This window comes from Thalassophryne amazonica, chromosome 8 (genome assembly GCF_902500255.1).
Source record: "Thalassophryne amazonica chromosome 8, fThaAma1.1, whole genome shotgun sequence".
Taxonomy (NCBI): Eukaryota; Metazoa; Chordata; class Actinopteri; order Batrachoidiformes; family Batrachoididae; genus Thalassophryne; species Thalassophryne amazonica.
Window position 1 is genome coordinate 69,735,555 of NC_047110.1, and position 23,662 is coordinate 69,759,216.

The 23,662-nt window shown below is 41.2% G+C and overlaps 1 protein-coding gene across 1 annotated transcript in view; it reads right to left on the reverse strand.

Annotated features, from left to right (window-relative positions):
- iqsec3b (IQ motif and Sec7 domain ArfGEF 3b) overlaps positions 1–23,662 on the reverse strand; it is a 126,894-nt gene that overhangs the window by 96,763 nt on the left and 6,469 nt on the right. The window contains 1 exon segment of the mRNA XM_034176577.1: positions 7,649–7,723. Within this exon segment, the coding sequence (XP_034032468.1) occupies positions 7,649–7,723 (75 nt within the window).

Genomic DNA, 23,662 nt, shown 5'->3' on the forward strand with positions numbered 1-23,662 from the left:
ACTTTTCATCTGTTCTACAAATTGCCAATTTTTATCTCAAAACATTATTTCTGAAAATTTTGAAACTTGTGCACCACCCATGTTTTGGAACATTGTTCCAGAGTCAACATCAAAAGGAAAAGATCACTGATTATGCTAAACAGGGTGTCATTATGTCAACAGCTGTTTCAAAACAAATGTTTAGAAATGTGCCAATTGATTTTTTTTTTTTTTTTTTTTTTGCTTCTGGTTGGTGATTTTCTAATCAGACGGGGAAATCAGTTGGAAAAATCACAGTGAGCAAGGCCCTTCATCTTCAAGTTGCACCTGGTTTGCAGTTGACCACTTTGCAAGGTGGCATGCTGACATCAGTGTGTGTGTGTGTGTGTGTGTGTGTGTGTGTGTGTGTGTGTGTGTGTGTGTGTGTGTGTGTGTGTGTGTGTGTGTGTGTGTGTGTGTGTGTGTGTGTGTGTGTGTGTGAGCGAGAGAAAGAGAGAGAGAGAAGAGAGAATGGGTGAATGTGAAGCATCGCTGTAAAGCGCTTTGAGCATCTGCATCACATTTAAAAGTGCAATACATTTACATGCATTAGCACACACACGTTATTGCTCAATGTAAAGATTTGTTCAAACTTTGAAATTAGAGTATAATTTTATTTTTAACATTATCAAGGAAAAACCCTTTCCCCCTTGGTAATGAAAATAGTCGTGCTCAACTGTACCATTTCTGTTCAAGCACTTCCTGTTGTTGAAACTTTAATATTTTTATGTATTAAAATTTTAATGATTCTAGCAATTCTGGTGGTTCAAGAACAAAAAAAAAAAAAACTAAACTAAACTGTGGACAACCTGGATTTACAAAAGCACAGTGGTATGATTAAATCCTAAGAGGCTTTATAACAGTGTCCAGTTGTGTTTGTGCAAGAATGTGTGTGCTTGTGCAATGTTTCTTCCGTCAAGATAATGCTTACTCTATTATTACAGAAAAAAGGGCGGCCGTGGCTAAACACGGAGAATAAAAGCCTGCGCATGTTTAAATGATGAGTGCATCGCTAATGTTCCTCTCTCTTTTCTTTGATTGCTATAAATGCAAATGGTTTGCCTGCTGAGCCAAAAGTCAAAGACAGGACCAGAGATGCTGGCCTCATTTCTAACTGCCTGTGCACGTTTGACAGACGTTTAGACAAATAGCGAGAAGATGGAACCAGATTACAGGCGTGGAAATTAGAGCGGAAGCAGAAAGCTATACGGAGAGTATGTTGGACACTGGACACTTCCAGTTGCACACTGGAAGCTGTCACAAAAATCCTATTAAAACACCGCCATGCCCCACTGCTGCATCAGAATACATTAAAGTACATTAGAATACATTAGAGGATTAAAAGCAAGTTAGCTAGTAATGCATCCGGACATCCCTGATGATACGAATACTATACAATCCCTGCTGACATGCACTGGCAATGAACACATGCGTGTGATGTCAGAGCAGAAGATGAATTAACATCTGTCAGTCACATGGCTCAAAGTCTCATTGAGACCCTTGTACAGTCAGATAAGCCACACCAGGTGGAGGAGAAGAAGTTAGGATGAAGGTGGATCTCGTTACATCTCCAGGGGCGACTGCGTACTCCAATGGATTCAGTGGGACGCTAATCACGGTGGTGAAAGCAGGCACACAAAACTTGCTGTGATGACAGTAAATAGCTATTGTTATTCCTCATCTCCTTAGTCAGCTGGTTTTTCTGGGGGTGTTAATTCACCCGATGTTTAGCCCCGGGCCCGGGGAAGGGATGGCATCAGTGGATTTCACTGACAGTTGTTGGAATAGTCACGCAAGGGATCATGCAGAGAGATTGTCCACACATTTTTTTCCCTTCAAAACCAACTTGTGTAAAACTGCTAAATTGATTCAGCTTGTAAGTAAATTTAACAATTTTAGAGGCACTTGAAAAAAATAAGTTGATTTTTATAAAAGTAAAAATGATCAAGCACATTTCTACTGACTGCTACCTTGATATTCGGTCTCATCGGAAGAGCCTCGGGTACTGCTGGAATGACTTTGGTTCAAATGAGTGGTTATTTAAGGAGACTCGAGGAGTGTCATTTACATCATGTGAGAACGTCAGTTATGACATTTTGGCCATGTGGCACATTTTTCTGCACATGATCCAGGACAACAAGCAGTGGGATCAGAGTTGAGGACTCCAGCAGCCAGAGAAGGTCAATGGAAACACGTTTCCTGGAGGTCTGGACAGCCCTGATAGCATCAGCTTCTTGTGAACTGCTCCAACGTGAATCAAATAATTAAGTTTTTGGTGACCTTCCTCTTTTTAGACCAGTTGTTTTCTGATCAGAATCCACATCTGGATGTGACCCGACAACAAACTTTAAAGTGGTCTTTTCTCTTGACATAATTGGTCGTTCCACCGAGTTTGATAAGAGCAGCTGAAACTATTGAGAACAGCATCTAAATGTTGAAAAATGCCCCATATGGTTATACAGTGCGTCCAGAAAAGTATTCACAGCACCTCACTTTTTCCACATTTTATATTATAATGGTGCAACTTAACTAAAATTGCCATAACAATTGTTCATTTTGTGACTAAAGCACCAAATTTGGAATACATACTCTAAATGAAGTAATGCTTATTTTCAGATGTTGAGGTATCCTGGAGCTGACCTCTCATAACCTACAGGGGTCAATGAAGAATTACACAGGGGTCAAAATTTTAAAATGTTTGAATCATATTGAAAGGTATATCATATTATTTGTCTGATCATAACAATTCCAAAAAAGGTATAGTATAGTCTGTTATCAAGGTTGGATTACTTTGAAAGAATACATGTGGATTACATGTATGTATGCATATACATTTGGATTACTTTTGGATTACATTTCAAAGTAATCCAAATGTATATGCATACATACATGTAATCCACATGTATGTACGCATATACATTTGGATTACTTTGAAATGTCCATCTGTCATGCTTAGTTATCATATTACAGGGTAACATGTCACATATCATAGAACCCAATGGACATCTACCTCATTCTGAGGTCAAGAGCACTCAGGAGCAGGTTTTCATCCAGGATGTCTCTGTACATTGCTGCATTCATCTTTCCCTCAACCTGCCGCTGAAAAACATCCCCACAGCATGATGCTGCCACCATGATTCTCTGTAGGGATGGTGCCTGGTTTCCTCCAAACATGATGCCTGGCATTCACACCAAAGAGTTCAATCTTTGTCTCATCAGACCAGAGAATTTTGTTTCTCATGGTCTGAGAGTCCTTCAGGTGCCTTTTGGCAAACTCCAGGCGGGCTGCCATGTGCCTTTTACTAAGGAGTGCTCATTGGGACCTTCAAAGCAGCAAAAATGTTTGTGTACCCTTCCCCAGATCAGAGACAATCCTGTCTCTGAGGTCCACAGACAATTCCTTTGACTTCATGCTTGGTTTGTGCTCTGACATGCACTCTCAACTGTGGGACATTATATGTAGACAGGTGTGTGCCTTTCCAAATGATGTCCAATCAACTGAATTTACTCCAGGTGGACTCCAAGTAAGCTGTAGAAACATCTCAAGGATGATCAGTGGAAACAAGATGCACCTGAGCTCAATTTTCAGCTTCATGACAAAGGCTGTGAATACTTATGTAAATGTGATTTCTTCATTTGGCTCCTGACCAAGACTGAATTTCTTAAGCCTGTTTCCCATTACTGATTTCTCTCCTAATTTCAAAATTGAGGAGCCTGATTATATTTTAAATAATAGCCAAAACTCAACAAATATTTTTTTATATTTATTTTGCACATTTTAAAAGATATTGTAAATACAGAGAATGACAAAGAACACAGTGGAGGGAGAGGCAGAAAGCCCAACAGGCCTATATGAACCCTTCACCTCAAAATAAAACATTACATTAGATTTAAACACAATAGCAATGATAATAACAAGGAAAATAATGCACATCGGCATCGTGAAAATCATGATGAAGCTTTAGTCACAACAGAAATATAATAATAACTATAAAACTATAAAAACTATAAAAGAAATACATGCAACCAACGACAAAAGCACAGAAAACCAGTCATGAAACAGCCATTAAATGCTAAAAACATCTATTAAAACATTTTGTAATGTAACATTTAGTTTCCAGATGGGAGATCTTGTCCCATATATCATTGTGTGAACATTGTGCTCGACTGGTTTGAAATTGAGGAGGGTGAAAATCTGCGGATTGTTGAGTTGCATAACAATGAACCTCAGAATTTACTTTAAAGTAACATAAAATGCTCAGGAATGTACTTGACCCTTGAATATATCTTATAAATAAAAACACAGATTTGAAAAAGACTAATGTCATGAATAGTGAGGACATGTAGTTCTAAAATAAAGGAGCATAAGATTCAGATCGAGTTGCAATTCAAACAAAGCATTTCTGAAGGACCACAATTTTGTGAAGGGTGTAGTATATGTGCCCAAACTATATTACATATGTAACTGCAGTTGTTATTAGTCCTTACAATTTTATATCAGATCACAAATGATCATAAACAATTACTGCCAATTACACCCAATTATGTAGAACTGCAATTATACTTTTTTTTTTTTTTTTTTTTGGTTGGTTGGTTGGCTGTTCTTCTTCCAGCAGGTGCCAAATATTACATCCTTTTAACCATATTTCCCCACGTTTCCAAGAAGTTTAAATGTCTGTTAACATTTCAAAACTGTCTTCTGTTGTACAGCGTGACATGGATTTTCATGGGTTTCGTGTTGTAGAAGAGGTGCAGAAACTTGCTTCTGCTCAGAAAACAATAGGTCTCAATTATTGCATATTGTACCTGTTTGTCCACTTACACCTACATTTATGCAAGATTGTGCCTCAATCTCCACCAATTAAATCAGATTATTCACTTTTTAATCACAATCCATCACAACATCACAATTTTTTAAAGATGTTTAACACTTTCCTAATGTTCTGCTTTTTGCTTGTTTGTTTGGTGTTTGTCAAAATGAAAGGTAACTGCGTATCAAAATTTGGGAGCAGTATTCTACCAAGTTTAGTGGAGAGGTGCCAGAAACATTCTGAGGGTTTTTTGTTGTTGTTGTTGTTGTTTGGTTGTTGTCTGTTTGTTTGTTTTTTGCCTTCAGCTGCACCCTAGTTGCTTGGGTCACCACAGAAGATCCAATACAAATCTAGACTGGGATTTGGCACAAATGTTCCTGGTGATGCCAAGCAGTCTCCAAGCCAATTATTCATGGAGACATACTCTGCTTCACTTCTGAAGTCTGACAGGATCAGATGTGCTGCAGCGGAAACATTTTAAGAATATATATTATACATACTCAATTTATTTATACAGCATCAAATCATCGCATACAGTAAGTCACCTCTAGGCACTACACGAGTAAAGTTTAAAACTTTAAACTTTACCCATCCCATGAGCAAGCACAAGGGCGACAATTGTAAGGGGGAAAAAATCCCTCAGGTGTTTTCTTACTTCATGTAAACCAGATTCAGTGTTTGGTCATCTGTTATGACCACATTAGCTATATAAAACAAAAACAAAAATGCAATGACAGAAATGTTGCAACTAAACAACTGTATATAATCCAGTGTTAACAAATGATGGGGCAGCTGGAAAGATAACAATGTAAATTTATAAAATACACTATTATGCAAAAGTGTTAGGTACACTACAACAAAAATCATAACGCATACATGCTACAAAAATAACAAAACAGGTTCAAAATGCCATGATTTGCAATTTAAATATCTCGTGTGGCTACCCTTTGGATTATTTTGTTAATGAACCCGCTGTTTCACAAGAACATCATTTTGATCAGTCCATTGTTCACTAATTATTATTAGCTGTTTGTCAGGCTTGTGGGTTGCTGTTTTAATGTTATGCATTTGTGTTTGGTTGTGATCATGTTCTGTGTTGTGATTTTCTTGTCTGTCTTTTTCTGCTTGGGGTTTTCTGTCTCTGTTTCTCTTGTCTGTCACTTGGTGCTCGGCAGTGGGTGTGTCCCTCTGTCTTTCCACTCCCACACCCTGGATCTTTCCGTCACACCTGTTCCTCATTTTCTGCTCATCAACATCTTGTATTTAAACCTCACCTTGTCCACCGGTTCCTTGCCAGATTGTTGTGCTCCTTGCCTTCACTTCCAGCCTTGTTTTTTGGACCATGTCTCTGCCTGATGAACTTGTTACTGTTGCTTTTTTTCTGGACTGTCTTTTTGTGTACCAAACCCTACATGTTTAACCAGTAAAACCTTTTGAACAATTCCTCTCTGAGTCTGAGCCTAGCACTTGTGTCCAGCCATTTCGTATTACAAAGCCCGACACTGTTGTCTTCGTGGAATCGTGCATTGGTAATCGGGTTTTGTTTCATGTGGAAGCATGCTGTTTAATTTAATATATTACTTTTCTGATGAAGTGGGCAAATTTCTCTGTAATTTCTGATTTTCTTCAAGTAACATTCAATTAACATTTTTTTAAATTTCAGTGTCATAATAGTGAATAAAAACAACAGTTACATTTATACACTTTTGTACAGTACTGCATATGAAAATACCTTTAACAGCAGGTACAGAGAATGAATGAATGAATGAATGAATGAATATACATAAAATTTTCCTAAGTGCCCAAATATCAGGAAATCATCTCCACTCAGCTCAGCAATATCCTTCACCATTCCAGTCTGCACCTTGTAAATAAAAAGTTTTACCCTTTTGCATCACTGCCTTTTGCAGTTGAGCCATTTTTGCTGCAGACCATAACATGCTTTGTGGTAACTGCATGAAAATGTTTTCAGGGATCTTGAGAACAGACAACCACATGCCAGTGATCACATGAGCTCCTGAGTAGAGGAAATTAAAATGATACGCAGAAGTAACAATAATAAAAAGATGATATGACCGAGTAAGAGCACTTCTGACAGATCAATAAAAACAGTCTTGATTTTAAAAAGAAATGACTGCATGTATACAAAAATAAGTAATATGGGATGACAGATGTTTGAGCAGACAGATGGGTAATGTAGAAACAGATTTACCGTAGTAGCGATGACCCTGGTAGTTAGAGAAATACACAGGATTACAAAATACCACCAAAATAATGGAGGGGGTCGATAAAGTAGCAACCAGCTGACATCTATCTCAAATCAGATATTCAAACCTGAAAATGCAGCTGAACCTGATCTCGACTTATTCAAACATTCCTGAGTCGAGCATCATGTTTTCACACGCCCCCACGTGGAACTCATGGAAAAATAACTCAGTACATAATAAATAAAAAGCAAACAGATGGCCCGCCCACACGCAAACAGGTGGAAAAATTATCTACAGTAGAGCTCGGTTCTGAAAGTCAACACTTTTTATTCTGTGGTTACTATGGCAGTGGTAGCCCTTGCATCATTGCTGGGTTGCCGTGGGAGATTTAATAGTGGGAATCTCTCTCCTCTCTCTGCCTTTGTATTTGAGTTATTACCCTTGTGGCTTTAGGAGGTATAGGTTTATTACATAACACTGATTTCTCTCATGCAACACTGTGTGCGCATCATTAAAAATCAGGAATGTGCATGCACATTGCAGGACAAAAATAAGACAGTAGAGGCAAGAACAAGGAAGCAACTTGTGATTGATTGATTGAGTCAGTCTTACCCGGATGATCCGGTGGTGTCGGCCTCTGTGTGTTCAGGGGCGGGGCAACAGAACTGATGCAGCACCGTCTCACTCCTGCAGGATGAACAAGTGAGGTTGGTATCAAGATCAGACAGAAAAGAAACAAAACAGTGTGACATTACTTTCTTCAAAACTATGGATTAGTCCTACATTCCAGAAAGGTAAATAAAATGAATGGTAAATAGACTGCATTTATATAGCGCTTTTCCATCTGCATCAGATGCTCAAAGTGCTTTATAATAATGCCTCACATTCACCCCAATGTGAGGGTGCTGCAATACAAGGCGCTCACTACACACCGGGAGCAACAAGGGGATTAAGGACCTTGCACAAGAGCCCTTAGTGATTTTCCGATCAGGCTGGGATTTGAACTGAGGATCCTCTGGTTTCAAGCCCAACACTTAACCACTAGACCATCACCTCCCCCCTTATTTTACATTTTGACGCCGGTGTCTGCATAGATACTTTATCATGCAAGCTTCACCATACCTTTCTGTTAGTGTGTGTCTGTGTGCATGCACCGTACATAACGTTCCAAAATCTATCAAGACAGATGGTGATTCCAGCTCTTCCTCATTTTTAAATTCATTCCTCTCTCATTTCTCCTTCATAAATTATGCATTTACATTCATATTTTACACATCACGCTAGTGTGCTTATCTGGAGCAGTTTATGGAGAAAAGAACAAAACAGCACATTATCACATGTACGCTGTTGCACGGATCAGCTGTTTCGACCTTCTCCACTCTGGACCCCGTGTGCCAAACCGGGGAGAAACATACACACATACATGAATTAGCATGATTTTTAAAAATGTGTCATGAATAATTTTTTCCTCCCTTGAGGCTGCTGTTTTAGGTTCTTGCATAATCGGCCTGACAGTGAATTCCGTGGAGATGCTACAGTAGGTCTTCTGACCTGGGCTGAGCATATTGTTGGTGACACAGACCCACAGTGACAGGCAGTCAGACTCCGCCAATGTTTCAAAGTGACAGTCGGAGCTATAAAAAGATACCTTTTTTACTGCAACTGCATAGAGTTTAAAGGGCCGCAGTTCTTAACCCCTAAAATCTAGAGCTCAGATCATCTCTCTGTTACTATGAATAATGTTCCTCTGCTTGACAAACACTCAAACACTCACTCCAACACACACACACACACACACACACACACATGAACCAACTTAGTGTGCATACATGCATAATTTGTTCTGTTTTTAGTCGGCAGTAGCACGTCTGCAGTAGCTCTCCACTCTGTTGGAATAGATTTGACACATTTGTGTCACTATACTTGAATGTGTGATGGATGAATGGATACAACACAGCAGTGAATTCACAAAGAAGCCAGAAGTTTTCAAACTGCAAGCATGGCATCTTATGGGGAGGTGATATAAAATAGGCTATATAAAAAGACAATACCTGGATTATCTAAGTGCTGAAATTCATCTGTATTTTCTGATTATATTCCGTCATTCCTTCATTCTTTTTCTGCCACTTCTCAGGGTCCAGATTAAGTGGCAGCAGATTAAGCAGCTCAGTCCAGATGTCCCTATCCTTGGACAAGTCCTCTAACTCCTCTTGGGAGACCCCTGGACATTCCCAAGTCATCTGAGAAATATCATACCCCAAGGCGCCCTTGTCGTATCACCTCCAGTGTGTCCAGCATCTTCCCCGGTGCCTCCTCCCAATTCAATGTGCCTGGAAGACCTTCCTTGGGAGATGATCAGAGGCATCCTCACCAGATGCCCAAACCATCTCAGCTGGCTTCAAGTCCCTCACAGATATTTAAGCTTCTCACCCTGTCCCTGCAAGCCCAGATAGCCAATGGAGGAACCACATTGGTGGCACCTGCATCTGTGACCTCATTCTTTTGGTAATTACGTTTATGACCATAGGTGAGGATAGGAGCATAAATTAGAAGGAAAACTGAGAGCCACACCTTCTGGCTCAGCTTTTTCTTCACCACAAGGCTGCAGTACAGTCTCCACAGGACATCAGACACCAACCAAATTCATCTATTGATCTGACACTCACTCTTACCCCTACCTACGAACAAGACTCTGAGCTACTTTAACTTCTCCACTTGGGATAATAAATCTCCCCTGACCCACAGGGGACAATGTAGCCTTTTCCAATAGAGGACCATGGTCTCAGATTTGGAGGTGCTGATTTTAATCCCAGTTGCTTCACACTCGGCCTCACACCCGCTCTGCTCACATTGGAGGTCGCTGTCTGGTGAAGCCAACAGAACCACATTATCTGCTAAAAGCAGAGATGTAATTTTTAGGTCACCAAATTGGACACCCTCCAATCCCTGACTGTGCCTTGTATCCTGTCCATAACAATCACCAACAGAATTGGTGACAAAAGGCAACCTCGGTAGAGTCAAACACCCATCGGGAACAGACTTGATGAAATGCCTAGCATGCAGACTTGACTCCATCTTTGGTTTTGTAGAGACTGGATCACATATTGCAGTACACACAGAACCCCACACTCCCTTAGCACCTCCCACAAGGCACCTTGGGGTATCCAATCATAGGTCCACAAAACACATGCAGACTGATTGGGCACATCCCTTCCAATATTCATGCAAGGGGAAAGAGCTGGTCCACCAGTCCATTTTCTAATTTGTCATTCTTTATCGCACATTTGTCAGTTAGTGTGATGTGTCATTGTATGAACTCCAAAACCACAAAATTTAGCAACATAGTGTCTCACAAACCTCCAGAACCCTCTGCATGGTGTATGAGTTCCAGTCTGGCATTCATTCAGTGAAAGCTGTGAGATTAACAAAAAGGCATAATGATGATGATGATTACTACAGTGTTTCTGACTGTTCAGCGCCTCGGAACAAGGGTCCAAATGTGTCCAATACTGTATAAGTGCAAAGGGGTACAATGGGGACAAGTGTTTATTGGGGCTGGTGAGCACAATCACAGAGTTAGTTTTGACTGATGAATATGAGTGTGTCAGTGGATTGATATGGTTGTGGTTTAGGTTTGGGGTTCAGGTGGGGGCTTGACCAGGGGTGCTGACAGTGATTTTGGGCCCCATGAAAAGAAATCTTACTGGGCCACCCCCATATTATTTTGTCAGTATTGTAATTGTACAACCCCAGTTCCAATGAAGTTGGGACGTTGTGTAAAATCTAAATAAAAACAGCATCAATTGGCAAAAATGGCAACAAAAGACTAGGAAAGTTGATGAATGCTCAAAGAACACCTGTTTGGAAACAGGTGAGTGTCATGATTGGGTATAAAAGGAGCATCCCCAAAAGGCTCAGCCATTCACAAGCAAAGACGGGGTGAGGATCACCACGTTGTGAACAACTGTGTGAAAAAATAGTCCAAAAGACTAAGAACAATGTTTCTCAATGTTCAGTTCCAAGGAATTTAGGGATTCCATCATCTACAGTCCATAATATAATCAGAAAATTCAGAGAATCTGGAGAATTTTCTACACGTAAGCGGCAAGGCCGAAAACCAACACTGAATGCCCGTGACCTACAATCCCTCAGGTGGCACTGCATTAAAAACCGACATCATTGTGTAAAGGATCTTACCGCGTGGGATCAGGAACACTTCAGTAAACCACTGTCAGTTAACACAGTTTGTTGCTACATCTACAAGTGCAAGTTAAAACTCTACCATCCAAAGCGAAAGCCATACATCAACATTTCAAATGGGCCTGAGTTCATTTGAAATGGACAGATGCAAAGTGATGAGACTGATGAGTCAACATTTCAAATTGTTTTTGGAAATCATGGACATTGTGTCCTCCAGACAAAAGAGAAAGAAGACCATCCAGATTGTTACCAGCGCAAAATTCAAAAAGCTAGCATCTGTGATGGTATGGGGGTGTGTTAGTGCCCATGGCATGGGCAACTTATACATCTGTGATGGCATCATCAGTGCTGAAAGGTACAGCCAGGATTTGGAGCAACACATGCTGCCTGCTTATTTCAGCAAGCTAATACCAAGCCACATTCTGCACGTGTTACAACAGTGTGGCTGCGTAGTAAAAGAGTGCGGGTACTAGACTGGCCTGTCTGCAGTCCCGACTTATCGCCCAATGAAAATGTGTGGTGCATTATGAAGCGCAACATACAACAACGGAGACCCCGAACTGTTGAACAACTGAAGTCATGCATCATCAAGAATGGGAAAGAATTCCACCTACAAAGCTTCAACAATTAGTGTCTTCAGTTCCCAAACACTTATTGAGTGTTGTTAGAAGGAAAGGTGATGTAACACAGTGGTAAACATACCACTGTCCCAGCTTTTTTGAAACGTGTTGCAGGCATCCATTTCAAAATGAGCAAATATTTGCACAAAAACAATACAGTTTATCAGTTTGAACATTAAATATATTGTCTTTGTGGTGTATTCAATTGAATATACGAGGTCTGTTAGAAAACTATCCGACCTTTTTATTTTTTTCAAAAACCATATGGATTTGAATCACATGTGATTGCATCAGCCAAGCTTGAACCTTCGTGTGCATGCGTGAGTTTTTTCACGCCTGTCGGTTGCGTCATTCACCTGTGAGCAGGCTTTGTGTGAGGACTGGTCCACCCTCTCGTCGTTTTTTTTTATTGCGAATAAATGTCTGAACAATTTGGAGCTTTGCTGCATCAATTTTTTTCCAGAAACTGTGAGAGACCTCCAGGTGGACACCATTCGGAAAATTAATATGGCTTTCAGGGACGATTTTATGGGGATTATACAGATTAAGGAGTGTTACTGCCGCTTTAAGGACGGCCCACAACTGCTGAGAGCACGGCGCGCTCCCAGCGCCAATCGACATGCTCAGACCCCGCTGAAACAACCAGATCATTTCCAACGTGAAGGCTTTGTTGATCCGGGACCTCGTCTGACTTTCACAAAAAGGCAGAAGTCGTGGACATCAGCACTTTTTCGGCACATTCCACTGTTACAGGAGTTTTTTTCATGGAAAGAAAAGCGGAGGGACGCGCCACGGAGCCGTTCATTACGTGGGACAAAACCACCTCAGTGTTGGTCTCACAGGATGGCTTAAAGGTGGATTTCAGATGGATTCCGGTTGCTTTTCAGTCGTGTGATTATCCGATTGTGATTGTGCACGAGCTGGACCTGCCCCAACATGTCCTGGAAGGCTTCAACACGGCGTTGCTTTATGCCATGCAGCTCCACCGCGACGTGCGGAATTCCTCCGCACGTCTGTCTCAATGTGCCGAAAAAATGCTGATGTCCACGTCTTTTCACAATTCTTGTGCTAGTCAGACGACATACCGGATCAAGACAGTGTCCAGTTTAGAAATGAATGGCACGTTCCACTGTTACAGGAGTTTTTGTCATGGAAAGAGGAGCGGAGGGACGCGCCACTGAGCCGTTCATTACGCGGGACAAAACCACCTTGGTGTTAGTCTCACAGGACAGCTTAAAGGTGGATTTCAGACGGCTGTCGGTTGCTTTTCAGTCGTGTGATTATCCGATTGTGATTGTGCATGAGCTGGACCTGCCCCAACATGTCCTGGAAGGCTTCATCACGGTGTTGCTTTGCGCCATGCAGCTCCACCGCGACACGCAGTGGAGCCGCTCCTCTTTCCATGACAAAAACTCCTGTAACAGTGGAATGTGCCGTTCATTTCTAAACTGGACGCTGTCTTGATCCGGTATGTCATCTGACAAGCACAGGAATTGTGAAAAGACGTGGACAACAGCATTTTTTCAGCACATTGAGACACGTTGTGGTGGAGCTGCATGGCGCAAAGCAACGCCGTGATGAAGCCTTCCAGGACATGTTGGGGCAGGTCCAGCTCATGCACAATCATAATCACATAATCACACAACTGAAAAGCAACCGACAGCCGTCTGAAATCCACAGTTAATCCGTCCCGTGAGACCAACACCGAGGTGGTTTTGTCCCGCGTAATGAGCGGCTCTGTGGCGCGTCCCTCCGCTTTTCTTTCCATGAAAAAAACTCCTGTAACAGTGGAATGTGCCGAAAAAGTGCTGATGTCCACGACTTCTGCCTTTTTGTGAAAGTCAGACGAGGTCCCGGATCAACAAAGCCTTCACGTTGGAAATGATCTGGTTGTTTCAGCGGGATCTGAGCATGTCGATCGGCGCTGGGAGCGCGCCGCGCTCTCAGCAGTTGTGGGCTGTCCTTAAAGCGGCAGTAACACTCCTTAATCTGTATAATACCCATAAAATCATCCCTGAAAGCCATATTAATTTTCCGAATGGTGTCCACCTGGAGGTCTCTCACAGTTTCTGGAAAAAAATTGATGCAGCAAAGCTCCAAATCATTCAGACATTTATTCGCAATAAAAATCCAACAAGAGGGTGGACCACTGCTCACACAAAGCCTGCTCACAGGCAAATGATGCAACCGACAGGCCTGAAAAAACTCACGCATGCGCACGAAGGTTCAAGCTTGGCTGATGCAATCACACGTGATTCAAATCTATATGGTTTTTGAAAAAAATAAAAAGGTCGGATGCTTTTCTAACAGACCTCGTAGGTTGAAGAGGATTTGCAAATCATTGTGTTCTGTTTTTATTTACATTTTACACAACGTCCCAACTTCATTAAAATTGTGGTTGTAAGTATTCACAGCCTTTGCCATGAAGCTGAAAATTGAGCTCAGGTACATCCTGTTTCCAATGTTCCTCCTTGAGATGTTTCTACGGCTTACTTGGAGTCCACCTGGAGTCAATTCAGTTGACTGGGCATGGTGATCATATTAGGGGCCTCTCTGTGCCTCTGTCAATCATGAGCCCCGAGAATCCTTCCCCTTATTCTCCCCTTTTCGGCACCCCTGGCATTGACACATCATTGTACTGACTCTGCTCTAACATACCATCAATACACAGTATGACGCCGACTGTAACTAAATCTCTTCTTAACCCAGACCCTAACACTAATCAGAAGCCCCTCCTCTCATTCTATGTAAAGCTGTCTCCAGGCTATTTTTGACTCCAGCATTGAGCAGGGACCTGATAAGTGCTGGGCCCCCTGTGGTGCAACCCCCACACTGCCAACTGTTCAGTTTCCAAGTGCCAACAGCTTATTTGATCACGAGAACGTGTCGTGTCAGAATCTCAAAGAGCTCTCAGTTGCGTGCGATGACAAACGATCGGACATCGATCTGTCTGCAGCTGATCTGACGTCATCTAATTGTCATTACTGCAGGAATGTGCTGTTTCAGTAATCAGCTAATCCTTCGTCGAAATTTGCTCTTTATTCTCCTCATTACTCACTTTGTTGTGATAAAAATGTATGACAGACTGACTCAGTGGAAACACAAACACTTCACGCAGTCATTTTTGTTATCATGAACAAAGATTTGTCATAAATCTGTTAAATGTGTGGTTTATTTACATAATTTGACAATGTGGAATCCTCCAGCTGGAAATGAAGTGCACACGTACAAGTGGGTGTGCAATAATTCATCTACTGTGTGTTTATGATGTATATTGAGAGAGAGGCCTTGGCTTCTTCATTCAGCACACACACACACACACACAGGAAGCTGTCTGTAGAACACACACAGATTACAGCCATCCGCCTCCTGCGATGCTGACAAAGAGAACAGGTGAATTTTTTAACAGTACACGTCTCCTTATGTCTCTCCTGTTCTCACCTCACTGTGCCACCTCCTCCTTCAAACTTACACCACTCCCACATTCTGTTTTTAAAGCTATGCTTTTTATCAGCCAGTGGGAATTGGGAAGGAAAAATGCAGAAGGATGAACGCAGCAGAATGATATCGGTTGTTGCTTGTGCACCGCGGGACACTGCGCTCCTTCTGATGTGCAACCTTTCTATTTGTTTCCTTGATAAATAATCAGGTGAGTCAGCTACCTCAAATGCCCCTTTTATCATCTCTCTCCTCCCTGATTTAGCCTCTCTCTCTCTCTCTCTCTCTGTCTCTCTCTCTCTGTCTCACTCTCTCTACCTGCCTCAACAACACCACCCCCTCCTCTCTCTTCTCTCTGCCTCCTCGCCTTTCAGCGGCTTGTTCCAATGTCAGCCTCCAGCTCCTTGCTCCACGCACCATCAAAGACAACTGAGTACGCATCTCTTTCTCTTCTCCCTCCTGAGAACGGTTGATTACCGTTCACTCCATGGGCTAAATGGGGCAGATAGGAGGTTCAGCTGGAGAGAGAGAAGGAGCGATGGAGAGGATAGTCTCTCCTCCAAAGGCATGTCCACGTGCATCTGCACCACCAACAGCACTACAAATGCACCGCACCAACCCTGTGCGGCAAATACGCATGTATATTTTATGTGGAGCTGACATGTAATAGGTAATAATGTGCAGAGATGATAAAGTAGACTAATGCAGACAATGCAGTACTGAGAGAATGCATGCAGCCATGTGCAGAAAGAGCACACACACACACACACACACCAAGATAAACACACTGACAGTGACAACAGGAGGTCAGATCCAAGTTAAATAAAAAAAAAAACCTCCAAGAATCCAAATCAGATGCTCAGCTTTATTTCACCTATTTGGAGTCTCTTGATAATAATACGTTTTTTAAAACTACGTAATTTAAATGAGTAAATGGGACTGAAAATTTGCATTCCTGAGCACCTCGGCAGAGTATTCACTTCCTAAAGCACACATTTCAGAAATACCTTTGGAAGGTATTCGAGTTCCTGCTCTCACCTGTGGTCATGAGGTCATGACCAAAAGAACTAGATCGTAGGTACTTCCAGCTGAACTGGGCTTCCTCAGGAGGGTGGCTGGTGCCTCCCTTAGGTTTAAGGTGAGAAGCTCAGTCATCCGTGAGGAGCTTGGAGTAGAGCCGCTGCTCCTATACGTTGAAAGGAGCCAGCTGAGGTGGTTTGAGCATCTGGTAAGGATGCCTCCTGGGTGCCTCCCTAGCGAGGTGTTCCAGGCACGTCAATCTGAGAGGAGACTCTGGGGACGACCCAGGACTAGGTGGAGAGATTATATCTCCACACTGACCTGGGAACGCCTCGGGATCGCCCAGTTAGAGGTGGTTAATGTGGCACAGGAAAGGGAAGTCTGGGGTCCCTTGCTGGAGCTGTTGCCCTCGCGACCCAATCCCGGATAAGTGGTTGAAGTTGAGGGATAAGTGAGGTATTCGAGCTGGATTTTAGGTTTAAACTTCTCAATAAATATTCAACACAAAGTATTGACAGGAATTAGTCTTTTATGATGGAGCCAAAGGAACCAGTTTCTTCACAACATGTTTTACTGCTTCAAATACTCAGTGAATAAGCAGTTGTTCCAAACAATCACTACATCTGGATACACATACTAGCATACTATGGTATGCGGAGACCAGAACGCACAATCTGTAGGACATCTAAATACTTAGTTTGCTTTCCGTAGTAAGCAAACAGTACCTGGATGATACCAGGAAAATTCAAATGAGACAGCAGACATACAAGAAAACAGTATTGATATCCAGGGGGGCGTGGCATTGTATAAATATACATTGGTGGTCATTTAGAAAAGACTGCCATTGCAAAGTATAAAGTTTTGCTGCATACGTGGTTATGCCCATTAGCATCATCTGTTAACTTCCGGTAAACATCCAGGTCAAAGGACAAATAATGACATCATTGTGTCCAAATTGTATCTCTACTACTCACTCTCTTCTTCTTCTTCTTCTTCTTCTTCTGCCTGTTCCTGTTCATCACAGATTATCCGTCTCCATCTCACCCTGTCCTCTGCATCTTCTTCTGTCACACCACCCACCCACACGTCCTCTCTCACCACATCTATAAACATTCTCACTTTCCAAGATTTTAATTACACAGTCTTGTTTAAAAAAAACTTCACTGCCATCTCTCAGAAACATTTCCATGCCTCCATTGGTATGTCATCTGGACCAACTGCTTTTCCATACTTCATACTTTTCATATAGCTGTTTTCACTTCATCCTTGTACTTCCTGATTTAGTCTCTCCACCTCATCCTGCCCCCCTCTCTCATTTTCATCATCCATCAGCTCCTCAACATACTTCCTCCACCTTCTAAACCAGGGGTGGGCAATCACGTGCCATAAAGGGCCGAGACACTGCAGGTTTTCCATGCAACCAATCGCCTCAGCAGGTGATTTCATTAAAGATCAGGTGTTTCAGCAGGTGATTTCATTGACAACCAGGTGCTTATGTTCAGAGCAGAAGCTCATCAGCAACCCACCTGCTGAGGTGATTGGTTACACGGAAAACCTGCAGTGTCTCGGCCCTCGACGCCCACCCCTGTTCTAAACACACTCTCCTCGCTTGTCAGCACATTTCCATCTGCATCCTTTGTCACCTGAACCTGTTGCACATCCTTTCCAACTTGTCAATACAAGTCCTTTTTTGATACCTTAGTGTTCATCTTTATGTACACCTCAGTATATTAGCCTTTGACACTTTACTTTTCACCTTAAGCAACATCTCCTTGTACTCCTGTCTACTTTCATCACCTCTCTGGTTTCTTTTTCTACAACTCTCTTTATCCTTATATTTTCATGTGTATCTTCATTCCATCAACAAGTCTTCTTGTCTTCCTTCCTTTGTCCATATGTCATGCCCAGTACCTACCTAGCTGTCTCCATCACCATATGTGCAACAGTTTTCCAGTGGTCCAGAATCACTTCACCTCCATCCGGTACCTGTCTCACCTCCTCTCTGGATTTCACATGACGTCAGTCTTCCTCCTTCTGCTTCCACCATTCTGATCCTTGGTTTAGCTCTCACTTTCTTCTTCTTCTTCTTCGTCTTCACCTCCAAGGTCATCTTTCAGACGGTCTGATGCTATCCAGCTATGCTCTCCCCTGCCAAAACCTCTCCATATTCTTTTAGATTGCATCTCCTACATAGGATATAATCTGTCTGTCTGCACCTTTCTCCACTCTTATGTCACCTTGTACTCCTCCCTCTTCTTAAAATAAGTCTTCACAACAGCCATTTCCATTTTGGCAAAATCAACCTCTATCTGCACTTCCACATTCCTTTCCCTGATAACATATCTACCCATTACTTCCTTATCATCTCAGTTCCCTTCGCCAACATTCCCATTGAAGTCCGTGCCAATCACTGTTCTTTCACTCTTGGGCACAGTTTTTATCACCTTATCTAGCTCACTCCAGAAATCTTCTGTCTCCTTTATTCCACAGCCTTACCTGTAGGGCATATGCGCTGATGACATTCATCATCGTCCCTTCAATTTCTAACTTCACACACTGTCAGACACTTGAATAACCTCCAATACACTCTTAATATACTTTTCTTTTAAAATGACCCCAACACCATAATGTCGTACCATCCTCACTATGATACAATAATTTGAACCCACCTGATGCTCCTGGCCTTACTTCCCTTCCATTTGTTCTCTTGTACACACCTTATTTCTACCTGTCTCCACTCCACCAGCCAACTCTTTCCCTTTACTAATCATACTGCCAATCTTCAAATTCCTGGCTCTCACATCTACACTTCTAACTTTCCTCCTAGGGACCAGCACTCATGATGTACTGGCTGTACACTGCGTGGTTGAGTTTACCAACTAGTGTTACCTAAGTAGTCAGAGCAAGGAGCACACTTACTTCTTTAAAATCCATCAATGAAACAGTTGCTTCAGACAACAATTTACTGTTTCAAACTCTCAAAACAGTGCATAAAGCAATTGTTCCAGCCAGTAACATACTGTTTTAAAACCCAACAATGAAACAATTGCTTCATACAATGGTTTACTCTTTCAAAATGCTCTAAACCACTGTGTCACAAAGTGTTTTTCATCTTAAAAATGTTCCAACATTAAGGTTAAGAAATATTTCATAAAGTGTTTGCTTTAAAATGTTCTAAACAGAAAATGAAGCAATTATATCAGAAAATTATTTCACTTCAAAACACTTCTGAAGATGATTCACTTTCAAAATGCTCCAACAATAAATTAAACAATTATTTCAGAAATGTATTATTTTAAAATGTTCTCAACAATAAATGAAACAACTGCTTCAGAAACAATGATTAAATGTTTTGAAATGCAAAAAGCATTAAGCAATTGCTTCAGAAAATGATTTAGTGTTTCAGAACACTCAAAACACTATGAAGCTGATACCTATGGATAGTGCTCCCACCAAAAAAAAAAACATAAAAATTCCTTGATTTGCCACAGGAAGGTGATGGTCTAGTGGAAAAGCGGTGGGCTTAAGACCCAGAGGATCCTCAGTTCAAACCCCCATCTGGCTGGAAAATCACTGAGGGTCTTAATCTCCGAGTTGCTCCCAGTGTGTATAGTGAGTGCCTTGCATGACAGCATCCTGACATTGGTGTGTGAACGGGTGAATGTAAGGCATCAGTGTAAAATGCTTTGGGCTTCTGATTCAGATGGAAAAGTGTATAAATGCAGTCCATTTACCCCTGTACAGCTACTGTACCTCACAATAGCAACAAGGACACTGCAGAAGTCAAATGAACAGCACACAGTTCCAGTAATCCTGATCACACAAGATAGTAACACCAACATTATAAATTGCTATATTCCCTTTTTATTAAGTACCACACTGCTGGATCAACTAGGGGACTTCATTCTCCCAGATTTAACCAATTTCATAATCATTTGTGCTGCACAAAATCAACTTTTCATAGAAAACTTTTTAAATGATGCAGCAAAAAAATTATTGGGACCTCAATAGTTAATTTCTACGTAATAATAACAGGCAGTTGCCACAGGATAAGCTCTTTAGAGGGCACAAGTCAGGCTTTACTGAAGATATAATAGCTCACGGGTCTCAAAGTAACTGGTCTCAAAATGGACTTCGGCAGTTTTAGAATGCATTGTTCAGTCAGCACACATATTGCATTTTAATTTGGTGTGTAATTTGTAATTTGCCAGAACAGTGCAATATATCATAGGAACAACTGTAGTACAGCATACTCTATACACAAGCTCTCTAGCCACCAAGTTATTGCTTGTAAATGATTTGGTAATAGAACATGACTTAGACATAATGGGTTGTGTGAAATATGGTTTATGCCAGATTTGCAGTCACCATTAAACGAGGCCATTCTGCCTGGTTTTCCAGTTTTTGCATTGCACAAGATGCAATATACGAGGTCTATTAGAAAAGAAACCGACTTTTTTATTTTTTTCAAAAACTATATGGATTTGAATCACGTGTGATTGCGTCAGACAAGCTTGAACCCTCGTGCGCATGCGTGAGTTTTTTCACGCCTGTCGGTTGCGTCATTCGCCTGTGGGCAGGCTTTGAGTGAGCACTGGTCCACCCCCCTCATCGGAATTCCTTTGTCTGGCTTCTTCCTGAGAGACTGGCGCTTTGCTTGATCAAAATTTTTTCAGAAACTGTAAGGCACATCCAAGTGGACACCATTCGAGAAATTCAGACGGTTTTCGGTGAAAATTTTAAGGGCTGATGAGAGATTATGGAGTGTTACTGTCACTTTAAGGACAGCCCACGGAGCTGGATGGCGCCCCGAGCCGCCGTCGTCAGCCTGTTTCGAGCTGAAAACTTCCAAATTTAAGTCTCTGTTGACCCAGGAAGTCGTGAGAGAACAGAGAAGTTTCAGAAGAGGTCGGGATCAGCAGTTTATCTGGACATTCCACTGTTAAAGGAGATTTTATAATGAAAGATGTGCGGACGGATTCGCGCGTCTGCACCCAGCCGCTCATGGCGCGGCGCCACAGCAAAACACCTCCGTGTTGATAACCATTCGTAAGATTCAGGCGGTTTTTGATGGCTTTCAGTTGAGTGAGTATCCGAGAAATTGTTTAACAGCTGGGCATGTTCAAACTTGTCCTGTAATGTTTCCAACAATTTGGTGAATTTATTTAAGATTTACTCCGACTTACTGATAAAGTTCTGATTATGGGAGATTTTAACATACATGTTAATAAGCCAGCTCATACCTATCCACTGTCATCATCATTATTATTATTATTATTGTTGTTATTGTTATTGTTGTCATTATTATTATTTATAAGTATGATAATAATAATGAGCACCACTGAAAGTGTTCCTATTATTTTTAAAACTGCTGTAATAAAATCCATACTTTGAAACATAACTTGGACTCTGGGCTGCTGACAAATTATGGTTCCACTTCAAATTCAGCATTTTTTTTTAAAGTCTTGGGGAAAGTGCTTGCTATAAGCAACTCCTTACATAGTTGTAGGAGAGTGATCATTTAGAGATTTTACACTCAGCGTTCAGGCCACATCATTCCACAGAGACTGCATTCACCGAAGTGGGTAAATGATTTATTGCCTCTACTATGATTGCATATTACACGTTATTATAGCTGCTTTTCCATCCAAGTGGAGCTTTTGATACAGGTGATCTCTGTATTTTGTTATAGAATGTGTTATGCTATAAAATTGAGAACTCATGGTATTTCTAATCAAGTGTTTTTTCTTTTGTTTTTTAAGAATAATGAGAATAACATCAACTCTATTTATCCCGAAGGAAATTATTTTGCTGGAGTACCGAAACAGTGACAGTAAACAGTGAACAATGTTTGTTTTTTAAGACATTTGCCAAAGATGTTCAACAATATTGCCCATAACCCTGAGTAACTGAATAACTCTGTTCATTATGTATTCATCCTGCAAAGGAGGGAGGAATTATACAGTCTGATTGCCACAAATACACTCTAAAAATGAACTGCTGTTTCAACGAGACAAAGTGATGGAACAATTTACATAGATGTTTTTTAAGTTATTTCAACTTAACTAAAGCTATTTCAACTTAACTAGAGAAGTCTTGTGGCATTAACTCAATTGAAAGTTGAAATAACTAAGTTGAAATAACTTTTTAAAAAATCAATGCAAATTGTTACATCAATTTTTCTTGTTGAGACAGCAGTTTCTTTTTTAGAGTGTAGGAAAGGCCTCCTGTGGCGTTCTGTGGTTGCACCTTGGTGGTCTCAGTCTGTGGCTGAAGGTGTTCTGACAGGATGTCAAGGTGGCATCCAGGAGGGTAGGAGGTGCTGTCCCAGATGCTGAGCAGTTTCCTCAACATCCTCCTCTCTGACACCTCCACCACAGACTTGGCTGAGATTTGACTTGTCAGGGTGGTCACATACTACATCAGAATTTTAAACAGTAAAATATGGACTACCTCAAGGTTCTGTACTAGCTTCACTGTTATTTCTTCTTTATTTCTTCTCTATGTTGCACCTCTTGGTCAGATTATTCTGAGCCATGGGACTGACTTTCACTGTTGTGCTGGTAAACTGCAGATGTACATATCAGTTTACTCGTATGTGTAATTATCACATTGCAAATCTAGAGGTGTGTCTGGCTGCAGTGAAAGGTTGGATGTCTATAATGTCCTACATTTATTATCGGAGAAGACTAAGATGATCGTTATTGGCCTTGTGAGATACAGTCATCATTATGATCAGTTAATGCTAACACTGGGTGGGCTGTGTAACTCATTGCAGTGAAAGAATCACAAACATTGGTGTGATCCATTACTGTATTTTTACCTACATATTAGAGATGTAAGACTGCTCATTTTCAGCCACGTAGCATGCATGAATGAATGAATGAATTTATTCACCACACACATACTCAAGCTAGCAAAGAAAACTCAGAAAGAAAACAATTTAACCACATATCCATGTGCCCAAAAGGGTGTAGGCAGAAGCAAAAGCTTATAAACGCCCACCCTTTAACCAAAAAAATAAAAATGTGTACATATGTATATAAAAATATACATATACCCATGATACAAAATACAAAATATAAATTAATCACTGAACTAAAATTTCAAAACATAAATGCAAACGGCAATGCACCATGCATAAACCCAAAAACAAAATCAGTAAACATAATTCATCATGCTATAGAGCCTTTTAAAGGCAACCAAGTTAACAAATGATTTAATGTTATCGGGACACTTATTGCAAATATTAACACCTTTAACAGAAACACAATACTTTTTACAGTAGTTTGAATCTTTGAATCAAACTACTGTATGGAACGCCGCAGATCAGATTTTAAGGTTCTGC